At 41.0% G+C, this 16,339-nt stretch overlaps 1 protein-coding gene across 1 annotated transcript in view; it reads left to right on the forward strand.

Annotated features, from left to right (window-relative positions):
* LOC124547545 (esterase E4-like) overlaps positions 1–9,441 on the forward strand; it is a 244,047-nt gene extending 234,606 nt beyond the window's left edge. Inside the window, exon 11 of the mRNA XM_047125113.1 lies at positions 6,843–9,441. Coding sequence (XP_046981069.1) covers positions 6,843–7,059 — 217 coding nt within the window. The 3' untranslated portion in view covers positions 7,060–9,441. The remainder of the gene's footprint in view (positions 1–6,842) is intronic.
* Positions 9,442–16,339: the final 6,898 nt, after the last annotated feature.

Genomic DNA, 16,339 nt, shown 5'->3' on the forward strand with positions numbered 1-16,339 from the left:
GTTTTATCGCTGTAGCGACTGACCACACTCAGAAAACAACAAATTATGATCAGGCACTTTTATTAAGTTCGTGTTATTACACAAAACACAAGAAAATCTCCAGAAATTCACAGCACACACATTGAAACTGAAGTCCACAGGACCGAACCAAAGAACCATGAGTCCCCAAAGACCATTTACTCTGCACTTCGTAGGTGGCAGTTGCGCACGGTCGATGGCCGCCACAGGGCTCCACAGGAGTGCGGAGCACTGGAGGAAGGACATGGGCGTCTTCCGGTGTAGTGTTGTTGTGGGATGCTTGCTGGTAGATAGAGCCATCTGCAAAGAGTCCATGCTGTCTGTGCAGGGTGGGCTAGCACTGGTATAGTCCGCCAACCAGTGGGGGGTACGGACTGGTCAACCTGCACGCGTGAACTTGACTGACACGGAAGATGTCGGTGCTGCAGTGCAGGCGGAGAGGGGGATGCGAATCTTGACCATCCCATCGGTGCAGAACGTTGCAGCTATGCCAGCCGTATCCACTCCATTTGGGATGGGGACTGTGCACAGGATGGTGATATGGGATGTGGGGGTGGACTCGCGTGAAGTGTCCCATATGTGGAGGACAAAGATGGATCCCTCATGGAGCCACAAGGAAAGCTCTTCGTGAGGGCACTCAGAGGCGTTGTTTGAGATGCAGATTTTGTTGACAGTGTGGACATACAGGGCACTAGGGGAGGTGGAGGGGAAAAATAACATAGTCCAGGAGAAACACTGGAACACTCTGTGGGGGCATTGGCTGCCGACACTTGCGATGGGGTAACGTCACACGCATGTGGTTTAGCCTGGGGTTGTGGATTGTCACACACAGTGCCTGAGTGAAACGAGGATAGAGTATCGTCTGTGTGAGATTGGAGTTGTCACCTGATGGAGGAACACTCAACTCGAGAGGGTGTGGTACAGATTCCTCGATCGTCCAGGCTGGTTTCACACATTGAAGGGAAACTGTCTGCTGATGGCCACTGATGACAATGTCCATAGTATGGTCCATGCGAGCCACTATTCATTGTGTGCCAGAGTAAGGTGGCTGTATTGCCGGTTTGACTGTGTCATCCCGTAACATAATGAACTCGCAAGAGTCCAGTGCCGAATGCAGAAAGACCCAAGGATGCGCGTGTGGTCATGGAGGGAGCATGCACATTGCAGCTATGTGTGTCCGGACACGTTTGACTACAGTGGGGAGGTCGGACAGGCCAATGTTTGCTTCATTGCTGACAAATTCTGCGGGGAGAACTAGCGTCTCGCTATATAGGACCTCCACAAGTGAAGCCTGGAGGTCTGTCTGTAAGCCATGCATATTCCTAACATAACCCAGGGAAGGGCATCGGACCACTCACCGCCGTGTCACTTGAGGGCCGCTTTCGGAGTCCTATGCCAACGCTCGAACAGTCCGTTGCTCTGTGGGTGGTAAACCGTAGTGCTGAATCTATCCACCCCACAGAGTACGCAGTTTTTTTTAAACAGCAGGGATTCAAACTGCCTTCCCTGGTTGGTAGTGATGGATGTAGAGCAGCCGAATTGAGCTATCCAGGAGGATACGAATGTGCATGCTATGGAATCTGCTGTGATGTCCTGCAGGGGTATTGCCTCCACCCAACGTGTAATGCGGTCAATGACGGACAGGATATACCTGAAACCATCAGACACGGGTAATGGTCCTACGAGGTCCAGATGCACATGTTGGAAGTGACCTTTCAGTATGTCGAATTTACCTAGATGAGGTTGTGTGTGCCTGCCGACTTTGCTTGCGCTGGCACTGTAAACAAGCACGAGCCCAACTATGACAACTGCTCTTCACACCCAGCCACACAAAGCATTCTGTAACAAGCCGCATAGCAGCCTTAGCCCCATGATGTGAAAGGTTATGTAATGTAGTGAATACTTGGTGATGCAGTGCAGGGGGAACAATATGCTGGGCAGTGCCCATGGATGTATTGCACCACAGTGGCCTGACTGAGGTAGGTTGCGGGAAATGTTCTGGAGGGAAGTATCTGGGTCCTGTCAGAAGCCACCACATTTTCTGAACCTTGGATGTAACGGATATCTGTTGTGTGTTGGCAAATTAAGTCTATCTGTTGAAGCCTATGTGGGGGAAGGTCAACAGCGGGGTTATGGATAGCCTTCGCAAGGGGGCTATGGTGTGTGAAAACTGTTTTGTTCCTTCCTTTGTTCGATGTCTGTGCAGAAATATTTTACAGCTTCATAAACCGCAAGCAATTCTCTACCAAATGCTGACCATTTATGTTGAGCCGTAGATAGTTTTTTGGAAAAGAAACAGAGTGGTTGTGTCGTGTCACCAACGTGCTGTTGGTGGACTGCACCAATTGCAAAATCACTTGCATCTGATGTAATAGAGATGCAGGCGAAGGGTGGACGAGAGTGACACCATGTGCTAATGCTGATTTAAGGTCTTCAAAAGCTCTCACCATGTTGTCAGACCACTGTACATGGCAATTGCCCAAGGTTTGTTTCCCAGCCAATGCGTCAGTCAAAGGGGCTTGAACTGCTGCCGCCATCGGCAGATTACGATGGTAGAAGTTGATAGTTCCTAAAAACCGGCATAATTCACAAAACGACCCTGGGAGAGGTAGATCATGAATACAGTCAACCCAGTACCTTCCGAGGAGACGGTGTACCCCAGAAAAGTGACAGTAGTGAAGTGGAGTTGTGACTTGTCATTATTGATCTCGACTCCGTTACATGTCAATAAGTCCTGTATCGTGGCCAGGTGGAGTTCGTGTTCTCTGTCAGAGGAGGAAAAAATGAGTATGTTGTCGAGGTATGCATAACAATATGTGCAATTAAACAGAAGTGAGTCTATAAAATGTTGCCAAGTATTTTTGAGACCATAAGGCATGTAACAAAATTCACAGAGGCTGAAAGGTGTGATCAACACTGTCTTTGATATGTCACTCTGTTCCATGGGTATCTGTAAATATGCCTTGTGGCAGTCCAAAACACTGGAGATGCATGCTCCGATAACTGCTTGCTTGAAGTCTTGTATGAGAGGTATTGGATAATTGTCTGATATGGTCTGCACATTGAGGTGGCGATATTCACCACAGAGGCGCACTGTGCCATCCTTTTTGGGAACTAAATGTATGGGCGAAGACCAGTTACTGTCCGATGGACAAACAATACCAGCCTGCAGAAGTACCTCCACTGCGGCCTTAGCGAGGCATAGTTTATGTGGCGGCAGCTGGCGCGCTTTATGACACACTGGTGGCCTATCTGTTGTGACAAATTTTGTGTGTCGTGCCATTCATGATAGCATTCAGCTGGGCTGGTGAACTCGCTCGGAGGCCGTTGTGAACAGGAATCAGTAGCACACGAAAGTCACTAACCTGATGTGCCAGGTAAGCTGTCAACGACAGCAGTGACAAAGTTCCACGAGATGCTTCTCCGGTGTCGGAGGGGTGGCAGCATCAAAGTCCCACATGGGGTGTAAGCGGTGTCGGAGGGTGGTGGCATTGTACAAGTTGTCGTGCTTTGGCGAGGGCTTGCATAGCCAACGATATTGCGCGGTTTAGTTTGGTGTTGCGAGTGCAGAGATCATTGAATGCAGAGCACTCGGACTGAAGCTGGGTGATGGAAGTTGCAAGGCTGTCTGTCAGTGAAGAGCACTTTATGAGAGCCATGTCGAAATCATCGGGAAGCTGAGGGGGAGGGGTGCCGAGGAGGCGACTGAACACACACTATGAGTGGATGAGGCGTGGTGCCAATAATGCAGCCGACTGGAGATCTGGAGACAGTCCAAAATGGAAAAGGAAGTCAATGCCTAAAACTGGGTCTTCTACATCAGCCACATAGAAGGACCAAGTGAACTGTTTGCCAGGTATGAGTTCAGTAGGTAACCCGTCCAAACTGTCGATACGAAGTGGCAATTTATTTGCTGCTCAAAGGAACAATTTGGCTGGTGTCGTGTCCTTTACAGTAAATCTGGGAGGTATGAGACTAACGTCTGCTCCGGTATCGATGAGAAAATACCAACACAAACCTAAATCCAAGGCGTACAGACACCCTTGTGAGGTGGGGGATCTGACAGAATGCAACGTCCGTGGATGACCTTGCATGCATCCGCGAGCCGTGGCAACTATTGCAGCCCGCATGCAGCATTTGGGAATGCACAGGGTGGGCGGCAGTTGCGAGCAGCATCCCTGAAAGTGGAGTGGAACCAGCATATGCTTGAGTCAGCTGTACTCATCCCGCCAGCTGAAGCGTAAGGTGAGCGGAAGGTGGGGCGGGCAGATGCTAAATCCAAGGCGTACAGACACCCTTGTGAGGTGGGGGATCTGACAGAATGCAACGTCTGTGGATGACCTTGCATGCATCCGCGAGCCGTGGCAACTACTGCAGCCCGCATGCAGCATTTGGGAATGCACAGGGTGGGCGGCAGTTGCGAGCAGCATCCCTGAAAGTGGAGTGGAACCAGCATATGCTTGAGTCAGCTGTACTCATCCCGCCAGCTGAAGCGTAAGGTGAGCGGAAGGTGGGGCGGGCAGATGCTAGCCCGGTTAGGGTGTGGAGAGCCTGCTGCCGGCCCACTCATGATTCCCAATCTTGGTCATTAGATGGCTGCTGTTCTGTGTGCTGCCCGCGATATGCATGCGCGCAGCCTCTACTGCCCGACGGTGGAAGTATACTCACAGGGTTACCAATCTCAGCGGTATTGGGCACTGTGCTGCGTGGAGGGAGGTGGCAGTGCCAAATAATGGCGTATGTCTGATCTACCAGCCATAGTTTACCCTCGAGTGATGCTGCGGTATGTGGGACCAAATGTAATTGTAGTTCTTGCAGCAGTTTCACCAACCATAATGCCCAGAGTGCTAAGTTTAACAAGATCTCAGTACTGACCTGCCCACGCAAGTGTCACCACAGCTCTAAGAGGGTTCTGTCACCTAAAGTCTCGTCATAAATAATGTTGTGAATTGTATTGGCTGGCAGACGAGAACGGCATTTGATGAGTAGTGCACGGGCAGAGGCATATTTGTTGCTGTTGTTGGAAAAGAAATTCGGTTTCTTCTCATTCTGAGGCTCCATTTCAGGAAAGATAAGCTGTCTGCCAAAACTTGCAAGATCAAATCTATCTCAGGACCTCCAACAAAAATCCAGCAGTTACTGACAAGAGTCAAAGATGCAACAGGTTTCAGAACACCTGGGGTCTATGAGATATCTTGCAAATGTGGCCATTCTTATGTCAAACAGTGTAGAGTATAGGACAATGCAAGGAAGAGTGTGAGAGGTTTTATAGTGTACAGTATCCTGGATTTAGTACACCGAAAATCCACTTTAGCCGAGCGTGCTTTTATAAAACAGTCGCTGGATCGAATCTGTTATGGCTCACACTGATGGCTTCTGAGACTGTGTAATTAAAGAAGTCATTAAGACTGTCATCTGCAACTCAATGTGGCATGGGATCCAGCAATCAAACGGTTGAAAAGGTAATTTCAAATGCAAAGTCAACGTATGCCCACATATGGTGATGCCACAACCAGCAGTAATGTCATAGGTGGCATCTAGCATATATAAATGGTGATGCTGGTCAAAAGTTAACATGCTACCGTCATGAGCACCTACAGAAAGAGTTAGAAGGGCAGTAAAACTATCACTAGGTGCTAAGTGGTTGGACGTCTACAACTCTTCACAAAATATGGGGTTCAGAGGCTTTTCTGCTTGGTAAAGTAGGATAGATGGTGATATGTGGCATCTGTGTCAAAAGAGCACAATGCTGGTGCATGCACAAGTGTTTTGGAGCACACCATTCATCATATGTTACTGAACATGGAGCTCCACAGCAGACCTCACCCCCCCCCCCCCCCCCCCATTCACATGTTGATCCAACAACATCATCAATTATGATTGCAGTGGGCATGCGGCCATCAGGATTTGACCATCAATCAATGGAAACGTGTCGGCTCTTTGGACGAATCACATTTTTGTCACATGAGGTCAATGTTTCTCTCCAGAAACACCTTGATCGAGGTGAATTTTGATCATTAATTATGATTGCAGTGGGTATGGGACCATTTGGATTTGACCGTCAATCAGTGGAAATGTGTAGGCCCTTGGGCTGAATCACATTTTTACTACACTAGGTCAATAGTCGTCTCCACAGACGTCATTATTGAGGTGAATGGCAGCTTGAAACATGCAGCACACAACAGATGCAGGCTGACGGAAGCAGTATTATGCTATGAGAGACATTCTCCTGTGCTTGCCTGGGACCTGTGGTAGTAATCAAAGACAAGCTGAAAGTTGCAAACCACCTGCGTCCCTTCATGCTTATTGTCTTCCCTGACAGTGTCATCATCTTTAAGCAGTATAATTGTCCATGCCTCGGAGCGAGAACCATGCTGCAGTGGTTTGAGGAGCATCGTAGTGAACTCACATACTAATTACAATCTTTCTACTTTCACCTGAATTTATCAGGAGGCATAAAGGATAGTACCAAGCAGCTCATATAATGCTATACTTTCTTCATTATAAATGTAAAGAAATACGTGAAAGGGCTGCTATTCATGTACAACTATAAGAAGAAATTCTAAAAATTAAATGTAGGACACTGTTTCCTATCCCTCATGGAGATGAACAATAACTGACAAATAACTTAAAATTTTTGATCATATTTATTTGTGACAAAGCATTCTTCTTCAAATAATTTTTAAGTTTTATTGTATTATACTTTGTCACTGTAACACTTTTATTTTATTTGACTGTGACAATTTATTTGATTTGTCCTTTATAATGTACCATGACTAAACATGATTCAGATAATGAATTTAGTGATGACATCTCTGTTACAGGAATCCTACACCTCATAAAGATATAGACAAATTTGAAACGAAGTGGGAACCCTTTGAAGTATCAGATACAAAGTATATGGACATTGGTGCAAGACTGGAACTTAAAACTGCACTTAATCAAAAACGAATGCTTTTATGGGATAAATTGTTTCCTTTACCTCCAAATTTTCAGCATAGACCACATCCAGATGAACATTCTTACAACTTTTATATTTAATGTTTTGCTTTTGTGAAAACATGCAGAATGTGTGGTTTATTTATTTATTTTCAGGGACTCAGTACACTTAACTCTTGATGAACACAATTCTTGTCATTTTTAAAATTTTGTTAATTTGTTGTTACATTCTGTTCTGTTATATGAAAGTTATCTTTCCCATTTTTGCAAATGCTGCTAGCCATAACTACAGAGCATGTTAATGCTAATCTGTGAAATAATGCACAGTATCATATGTTCACAATAGTTCTCCTTCACATCTGTTACTGTCTCTCCATTTCTCCCTTTCCCACTCTTCTTTCATACCTATCACTCCCCTTGTCCTCCCGGAGCATGCATGAAAACAATCTTTCCCACTCTCTCTTCTTCCATCCATGTCACTCCATTGTCTTCCTTATGCATGCATGAAAACATTCTTTTCCATTATAAGAAATTAAGTCATCTGTACTGTCACAGGTTGCCAGCATCTGTATTTCATTTTAAGAACTGGCATAGCTTATTATTGTTTTAGTAAGTAAAGCTGTCCACAGCATGATGGATAGGTTGAACATGACAGTACTTTACTAGGCAGGTTTCTATTAGAGGTGGTAACATCTCATCTTCCTCGAATTTTTGAACTGACCTACCCAGCAAGTTATTGGGGAACGTACAGTTTAAAATGGATTCGTAAACTGGGTCAATTTCCCATTTTACATATGTAGACATTTTGTCCAGGATAAATGAGTGACAGAAGAAACCTAGCCGTGGACAGCTGACTCCAAAACTGAGGGTTTTTATTTAACTCTAACAAAGCAGATGTGTTTATAGTAATAATTCAGTTAACTCTGAGCCAACCTTTGTTCAGTTATTGCCAGATATATTAATAATTTCCAAAAGTTGGAAGGCCTTGAATGCACTCATTACTCTACCATTAGAAATCTCAAATATATCCCTGGTGCATAAACTATGTAACTTTCTAAACTTACATGTTTTTAGTTATCACTGCATTTGATGTAACCTTCAAGGTAGGAAATATTGACTATTCAGACGCACAGTTCTCTGAAAAACATTATGTTTCTTATTTTAGAGAAACTAGTGCTTTCTTTGGGGATATGGTGAACTGTACGTACATTCATTACATTTTTGTACTGTACCTGGAAGATTCTAATCCACATATAATACAAGAAAGACAGGTCTGTAGCAATCATGCAGCAAAGAAAGAAAGATATGACACATGGACATCAAACTTCCTGTGATCATGTGCAAATTCTTCTCATTGCCCCCAATGGGTGTCAAATATTGCTACATTATACAGGGTATTACAGAACGATTTTTTTTTTAAATATGTGAGGATGAAATTCAAATGCTTTGCAATAGGGAACATATAGCCAGAAAGGTTTCCACAGAAGTAGGATGTGTTTCAGCTTCTATCACGTAACTACCAGGTGAGATTCTCACATCACATTATTGAACCACACATCCTACCACATTATTTGAATGGTATATGAACTTTCTGGAAAATGCCTTGCCTGAACTTCTGGAGTGCGTTTGCTTGCAATTGCTTGCTAGTTTTTGGTTTCAGCGTGATGGTGCTCCAAGCACTTTGATCATCAGGCCACTGCATAGCCCACAGATGACTTCAGGTTGAGAGTAATTGCAAGGGAATGCCCATCCCTTGGTCTGTGCACTTCCTTGACCTCACCCCTCTTGATGTTTTTCTCTGGGGTTGTGTAAAGTTCTTGTGTACTCAACAATTGTAGGAAGAGTAGCTGAGCTTAATAGGCACATCTTTACAATATTTGATACCAGCTGGGGGGAACATGTAGTCTTGGAGAGAATTAGACAAAACATGATTCGCCATTGCATTTTATGTCACAAAGTTGGTTGTCAAAACATGTAATCTAAAGTAGTGAAGCCACAAATTCTGTTTAGAGTATTTGATTTTACTCTGCTGTTCTGTCAATAACAGTTTTCCAGACTGTGGTATTATGGTGTTTCATAGCCTACCGAGTACCAAGAAAGTGCATAATGCTGTAGAAGCTTTATTTCATATTTACAGCTATAGGTTGCATATTGCAAAATGTTCTGAATCAGATCCTCTACAATGTTCCAAAATTTTAAACTGGCATTCTGTACATAGGTGAGGGAATGTTATTTGTAACAGTACAGATAAATGTAATATTAAAAACAAATAGTTCTGGAAGTTTTTCTTATGTAACATTCCATATTCTCAGAAGTGAATGCAATATCAAAGAATAAACACCAAATAATAGTGACATTCCATTTCTTGTAGAATTTAGACTGGAATAAGTAACAAAGTTTCAAAGTGATTACACAACAAACAAAATTGTAAAACAAGAAAAACAATCATATTTCAGTTGGCTCAAATATATGTTTCAAACTCAATATTTAAAACTTATTTTAATTTTTTCTGTTCCATAAATAAATCTCTCTCTCTCTCTCTCTCTCTCTCTACACAACAACTTAGGAAATTGAAATTTTGAGGGCAATGGTATCCTTAGGATTCTAGGATTCAGTAAATTACATGCGCTCATTTGGTCGTGCCAAATGATAAGTATCTGAGGGAAGCTAGCGAGTCCTGAGTGGGATTGTGTTTGGCCAGGATTCTCAAGCTGGCAGCTTATCACTGCTGGCAGTCCTCAGCTACTACAAGCATTGTGTGGGCTTCAGTCTTCAATGACTCTTGTTAAGGATGACAGTGAAATGTTGGTTTCAGAAAACAAGCATCTTGGATTAAGCACATAAGAAGCATCAAACAAGGTGTATAACAATGAACAATGGATGACATTTGTAAAAATAAAATTTGTAAAACTAAAAACTATATATAAACATATGGTAACACGCAATAAGATGGGGCTAAGAAATTTTGAACCTAAGCTGGTTATGCATAGCACCTGGGGTAGTACATATGTGCCCCTCAAAACTGCAGGTGCCTGGGCATCTCCAATTGCATAATGTCGGTAACAGCCTGCTCGTCCACAATCACGCAGGACCAGTTTGTCTGGTAATCCTCATCTACTCATATTGCTTCTGGTTCTGGCAACTATGGAACACAGTCATCCCTGTATGATCACCCCACCATGTGACCTTGGGTGATATTACACCCTTGGAACATACCAATATCAGACAAGACATTTTTTCTTGCCACCTTTCTAGTGTAGTTTGTTGCAGGGTGTTAGTGATTTATCTATTGTATGTTCGAAACTTTGATTTAAATTGGGAGAGGTTTGATTGGTATTCAAAAAAAGGAGTGAGCTGTAAATATAAACAATTTAATTTTTCCTTCTTGGTTGCCACTTCATTTCTATTTAATTATTTATTTATTTATTTATTTTCTGTCCCTATAACAAAAAGTTTTCAGACATTGTCAGGAAAATTTAGCTTACATTACACATATACAGTAAAACATTTACATTCTTTCATAACATCATATGGATCAGACACATGTCTGTACACACTACTTTTCAAAAGAGCACAACACGTAGATTCCTCTACAGTGTAACACAATTTAGCTTATATTTATAATAGTAAAGTACACATAATACAGTGTATAATTACATTCTTTCATACCACTGATAGATCGGAGACATTGTATATACAAAGATGATGAGACTTACCAAACAAAAGTGCTGGCAGGTCGATAGACACACAAACAAACACACAAAATTCAAGCTTTCGCAACAAACGGTTGCTTCATCAGGAAAGAGGGAAGGAGAGGGAAAGACGAAAGGATGTGGGTTTTAAGGGAGAGGGTAAGGAGTCATTCCAATCCCGGGAGCAGAAAGACTTACTTTAGGGGGAAAAAAGGACAGGTATACACTCCACACTGTTTTCCACGATGACACTACAAATTAAAGTCCTCTATAGAGTAACAACACTTCTCTATTAATAATTGCTTCAGTCTACTCTTTAGCATATTTAGATTTACTTTATTAAGTTCACAGGGTAGTGCATTGTAGAAAATTGCTCCCATTCTAAGTGTGCTGTGGTCCGTTGCCTTTTTATTGGTCAGTTCTATAAAAATTTTCCCTTCCCATGTATCATAGTTGTGTACATTACTGTTTGACATATTAAATTCAGGATTTTGTTTCACAAACATGACTGTCTGCAGTATATACGTGGAGTACACCATAAGAATTTTATATTTTCTAAAGATGTCTCTACAAGGCTCTCTCTTCTTTACCTTGGCTACCATTCTTACTGCCTTTTTTTGTAATCGAAAAAGTCTATCTATATGAACTGCTGATGCCCCACCCCATATCTCAATACCATACTGAATGTGGGGATAAATCGACCCAAAATATATTTGCCTTGAAGTATTATGGTCCAAGAAGGCTGAGACCCATTTAAGTAGATATCCATTTCTACTGATTTTATTGCAAATATTATCTACATGTTCTTTCCATGATAAGTGTTCATCAACAATGATGCCCGAAAATTTATGTGAATTTGCATATGCAATACCCAATAGGGATGTAAATACAGTATCAGTTATGGCAGCATTATAACTGAGGATGAACTTCATTATTACCATTTTGTCTTTATGTACAAGAAGGTTGTTTGCTGTAAGGTATGCAGACAGAGTATTGAAACTGATCTCAGTACTGTTAGCTGCAGACTGCATATCACTGCCACAGCTGATGAAGGATATGTCATCAGCATAGCTTACAACCATGCAATTTTGGGGTTCAAATAAGTTATTTACATATACAAGGAACAGAAAAGGCCCTAGTATGCTTCCTTGAGGCATGCCACATTGAAGTGTCCTGAAGGTTGATTTGGTTGTTATTTTTATATGTTAGCTTTACACACTGTTTCCTGTCTTTCAGATAGGAGGTAAGTAGTTTCAAGGCTAATCCTCTCAACCTGTACTCTTCCAGCTTACACAGAAGAATGGTATGTTTCACAGTATCAAAGGCTTGGAAAGTGCCTATTATCTTGTCATTTTTGTCCAGCTTATTTAATATTTCATGTATAAAAGATGCTACTGCTGTTGTAGTAGATCTCCCTTTTATAAATCCATGTTGTAGGTTGTTTAACAGATTGTGTTTGGTGAAATAGGATTCAACTTGATTTAGTATTACTCTCTCTAACAATTTGCCTAACGTAGTTCTGAGGTTAATAACATTGGCCGGTAGTTTTTAGTGTCAGTTTTTAATCCCTTTTTATGCACTGGTATAATTTCAGTAATTTACAAAAGGCCAGGGAATACACCATTACTGAGGGAGGTATTTATCAAGTGAGTCAGGGGTTTCACTAATTCATCCCTGCATTCCTTTAGCAGTCTAGGTGAAATGGCATCCCAGCAACAATACATTTTTGGTCGAAGTGCTGAAATGATTGCTAGGACGTCCCTCTCAGTAATGCTGTGGATATAAAAGGACTGGCTGGATTTTCCAAGACTAAAATTTTGGGGCTTGACATGAACTTCATTTGTAACAACTGTACTGAACTTTTGTATTAATTTCTCACACACTTCTTTTGGGTCATTTATTTCTTCGCCATTTTCTTTTAATGTTATGTTGCTGTGTTCACAGGAATTCTGTTTCCCACTTTCTTTATGCATTATTTTCAAGCAGTTTTGCTGATACAGCTAGAGTTCCTTGTTTCAGAGGTATATTTCTGTGCTTTTAGGTTAGTCAAGGACTCTCTGTATGATTTTCTGAGCAGTTTATATTTTGTTGGGAAATATTGTAGTTATGGTAGCTCTAAAAAGTGTATAGCAATCTTTTATTTTCTCCCTCAGTTCAATAATTTCAGAAGGGAGATTCTCGGCTTTATGGTTTACAGCTTTATTTACTTTTTAACTAAAGGACAGTTTTCATTTAAAGTGTTTACATTTACATTCTCTTTTCCTACATTTGTGAGAACACGGTCAATACATGTCTTCGTATTTGCAGTGAATCTTGTAGGTTCTGAGTTCATTTGTTTTAAGTTATAACACTGTAATCCATCCATATAGCGCAAATAATTAACACTATTATTTAATGAGTCTATGTTGATGTCTCCAACAAGCAACAAGTGTTTTTTACACACTGCTTTCCCCTCCAGAAAGTCCTCTAGGCAATTTAGAAACTCTTTGCATTACTTCCAGGTGACCTATACTGTGCTGCTATAATAAGGCTGTTGTTTCCATACTTTAGATTGACTGCTGCAATCCCAAATACCATTTCAGTACTCAGATCATCTATCCATTTCACTTTTTCACATTTTACATTATTTCTACTATAAATGCCTACCCCAACACTTTTGTGTGTCTTTCTGCAGTACAAGTTTATAAGTTTGTAATTTTTTAGCCTGTAACCATATGCTTCCTCTTCCTTGCATCCCGATTCACTCGCTAGAAGACGTGTGGCTTAAATTCATTTAGGTAAACACTCAGCTGCTCTGTTTTATTAGTTACATACTGGACATTCTAATATGCAGGGGTTAATTTATTATACTTTCCTCTAAAAAAATTGTTTACTTTGTGACTGAGTATTCTGTTTAATTCATCGTTTTCTTTGATAATTTCCCATATTTTGTCACACAAGATTTTTTTGCCTTCAAAATTTGGGTGCATACCATGTAGGCTTCTGTTCAGTTTGCCTATATCTAATATTTTACATTTGCCAAAACGAGCACACAATTGTTTCAATTTAATGTTTGTTTTTCGAATCAACTTATTTACACACGAATTGTACATGAGATCATACCTGTGAGGCAGTGTTGTAATAATGGTGTTTCGTGATATGTTTGCTTCTAAGAAGTTTTCCAGGCTTGCTAGGCAATTTCGTTCTTCATTTCTTGCGATGTCGTTGGCACCAGCTATGTACACTACATATTGATTCTCTTCTTTCTTGTTTCCCTGCAGGTCGACATTAGTAACAGATTTCGTACTTGTACCTGGTTTCACAATTCCTATTGCTTGGATATCTTTGTAATTGTCCTGTAAAACACTCGCCAATTTCTGCCGAATAATGAACATACAAACATTGCTAGTACAGAATTGTCACATTATAAGTGCCACCGGTAATAAATCAAAGAACGTGAAATTTCAAACTCTCATTAACTTCACATTTTCAAATATACCACTCAATTACAGTTTTCTGGTAGCAGACAAATTAGTTATGCACTGCATATTAGGAACTGACTTTTTGATTGAATATCAAGCTATCATAGATTTAGGAAAAGGGAAATGTCATTTAACCGTAAACCAACAACAACTGACAATAGAGTTAACACAGAAAAAAAAATTTAAACAGGAAATGGCAGGTCTTATACTCTGGACCATACCGAATTGGAAATATTCCACATCCTGGCTGTTATTCATTAGAATATCCATTAACACAGAAACCCAGAGGTCTACATCCACACAGACATTTGAAAAATTACATACAGTAAAATGTTAGCTAATGAGAAGAAGATAATTAATGAGCCTACATTGAAGTTATACAGGTATTTACAATCTAATGAATGCAGGTAAGTCTAGAAAGCAATGTGAACCATCCAATAGCTAATTAGATATTTGGTTATAAGAGGAGTTGCTATTGAGGCATATACACATTAGAGGAGGCAGAGAACTGAACAGAATTATTTTCTTTAGGAGGCATGTGATAATAGTAATGTTGATATGAGTGATGTGAGTGACTGAATGAAATGAGTGAATGTAATTTTAGTTTAATAAGAGGATAAATAGTAATATGGATAGAAGTAAATGGAATATAAGATGAGAAAAGGGTATTATTATTATTGCTGAAGTAAAAAAGTAAGTGATGGTGCATAAGAGGAAAATATATATATAATGCTGAGGAATAAGTATATGTTATTTTGTATGATTAAATGATGATGGCATCCTCTTGGGTAAAATATTCCGGAGGTAAAATAGTCCCCCATTCGGATCTCCGGGCGGGAACTACTCAAGAGGACGTCGTTATCAGGAGAAAGAAAATTGGCATTCTACGGATTGGAGCGTGGAATGTCAGATCCCTTAATCGGGCAGGTAGGTTAGAAAATTTAAAAAGGGAAATGGATAGGTTAAAGTTAGATATAGTGGGAATTAGTGAAGTTCGGTGGCAAGAGGAACAAGACTTTTGGTCAGGTGATTACAGGGTTATAAATACAAAATCAAATAGGGATAATGCAGGAGTAGGTTTAATAATGAATAAAAAAATAGGAGTGCGGGTTAGCTACTACAAACAGCATAGTGAATGCATTATTGTGGCCAAGATAGACACAAAGCCCATGCCTACTACAGCAGTACAAGTTTATATGCCAACTAGCTCTGCAGATGATGAAGAAATTGATGAAATGTATGACGAGATAAAAGAAATTATTCGGGTAGTGAACGGGGACGAAAATTTAATAGTCATGGGTGACGGGAATTCGTCAGTAGGGACAGGGAGAGAAGGAAACATAGTAGGTGAATATGGATTGGGGGGAAGAAATGAAAGAGGAAGCCGCCTTGTAGAATTTTGCACAGAGCATAACTTAATCATAGCTAACACCTGCTTCAAGAATCATGAAAGGAGGTTGTATACCTGGAAGAATCCTAGAGATATTAAAAGGTATCAGATAGATTACATAATGGTAAGACAGAGATTTAGGAACCAGGTTTTAAATTGTAAGACATTTCCAGGGGCAGATGTGGATTCTGACCACAATTTATTGGTTATGAACTGCAGATTGAAACTGAAGAAACCGCAAAAAGGCGGGAATTTAAGGAGATGGGACCTGGATAAACTGAAAGAACCAGAGGTTGTATAGAGTTTCAGGGAGAGCATAAGGGAACAATTGACAGGAATGGGGGAAAGAAATACGGTAGAAGAAGAATGGGTAGCTTTGAGGGATGAAGTAAGGAAGGCAGCAGAGGATCAAGTAGGTAAAAAGACGAGGGCTAATAGAAATCCTTGGGTAACAGAAGAAATATTGAATTTAATTGACGAAAGGCGAAAATATAAAAATGCAGTAAATGAAGCAGGCAAAAAGGAATACAAACGTCTCAAAAATGAGATCGACAGGAAGTGCAAAATGGCTAAGCAGGGATGGCTAGAGGACAAATGTAAGGATGTAGAGGCTTATCTCACTAGGGGTAAGATAGATACTGCCTACAGAAAAATTAAAGAGACCTTTGGAGAGAAGAGAACCACTTGTATGAATATCAAGAGCTCAGATGGCAAACCAGTTCTAAGCCAAGAAGGGAAGGCAGAAAGGTGGAAGGAGTATATAGAGGGTTTATACAAGGGCGATGTACTTGAGGACAATATTATGGAAATGGAAGAGGATATAGATGAAGACGAAATGG

This window comes from Schistocerca americana, chromosome 1 (genome assembly GCF_021461395.2).
Source record: "Schistocerca americana isolate TAMUIC-IGC-003095 chromosome 1, iqSchAmer2.1, whole genome shotgun sequence".
In the NCBI taxonomy this organism is placed as follows: domain Eukaryota; kingdom Metazoa; phylum Arthropoda; class Insecta; order Orthoptera; family Acrididae; genus Schistocerca; species Schistocerca americana.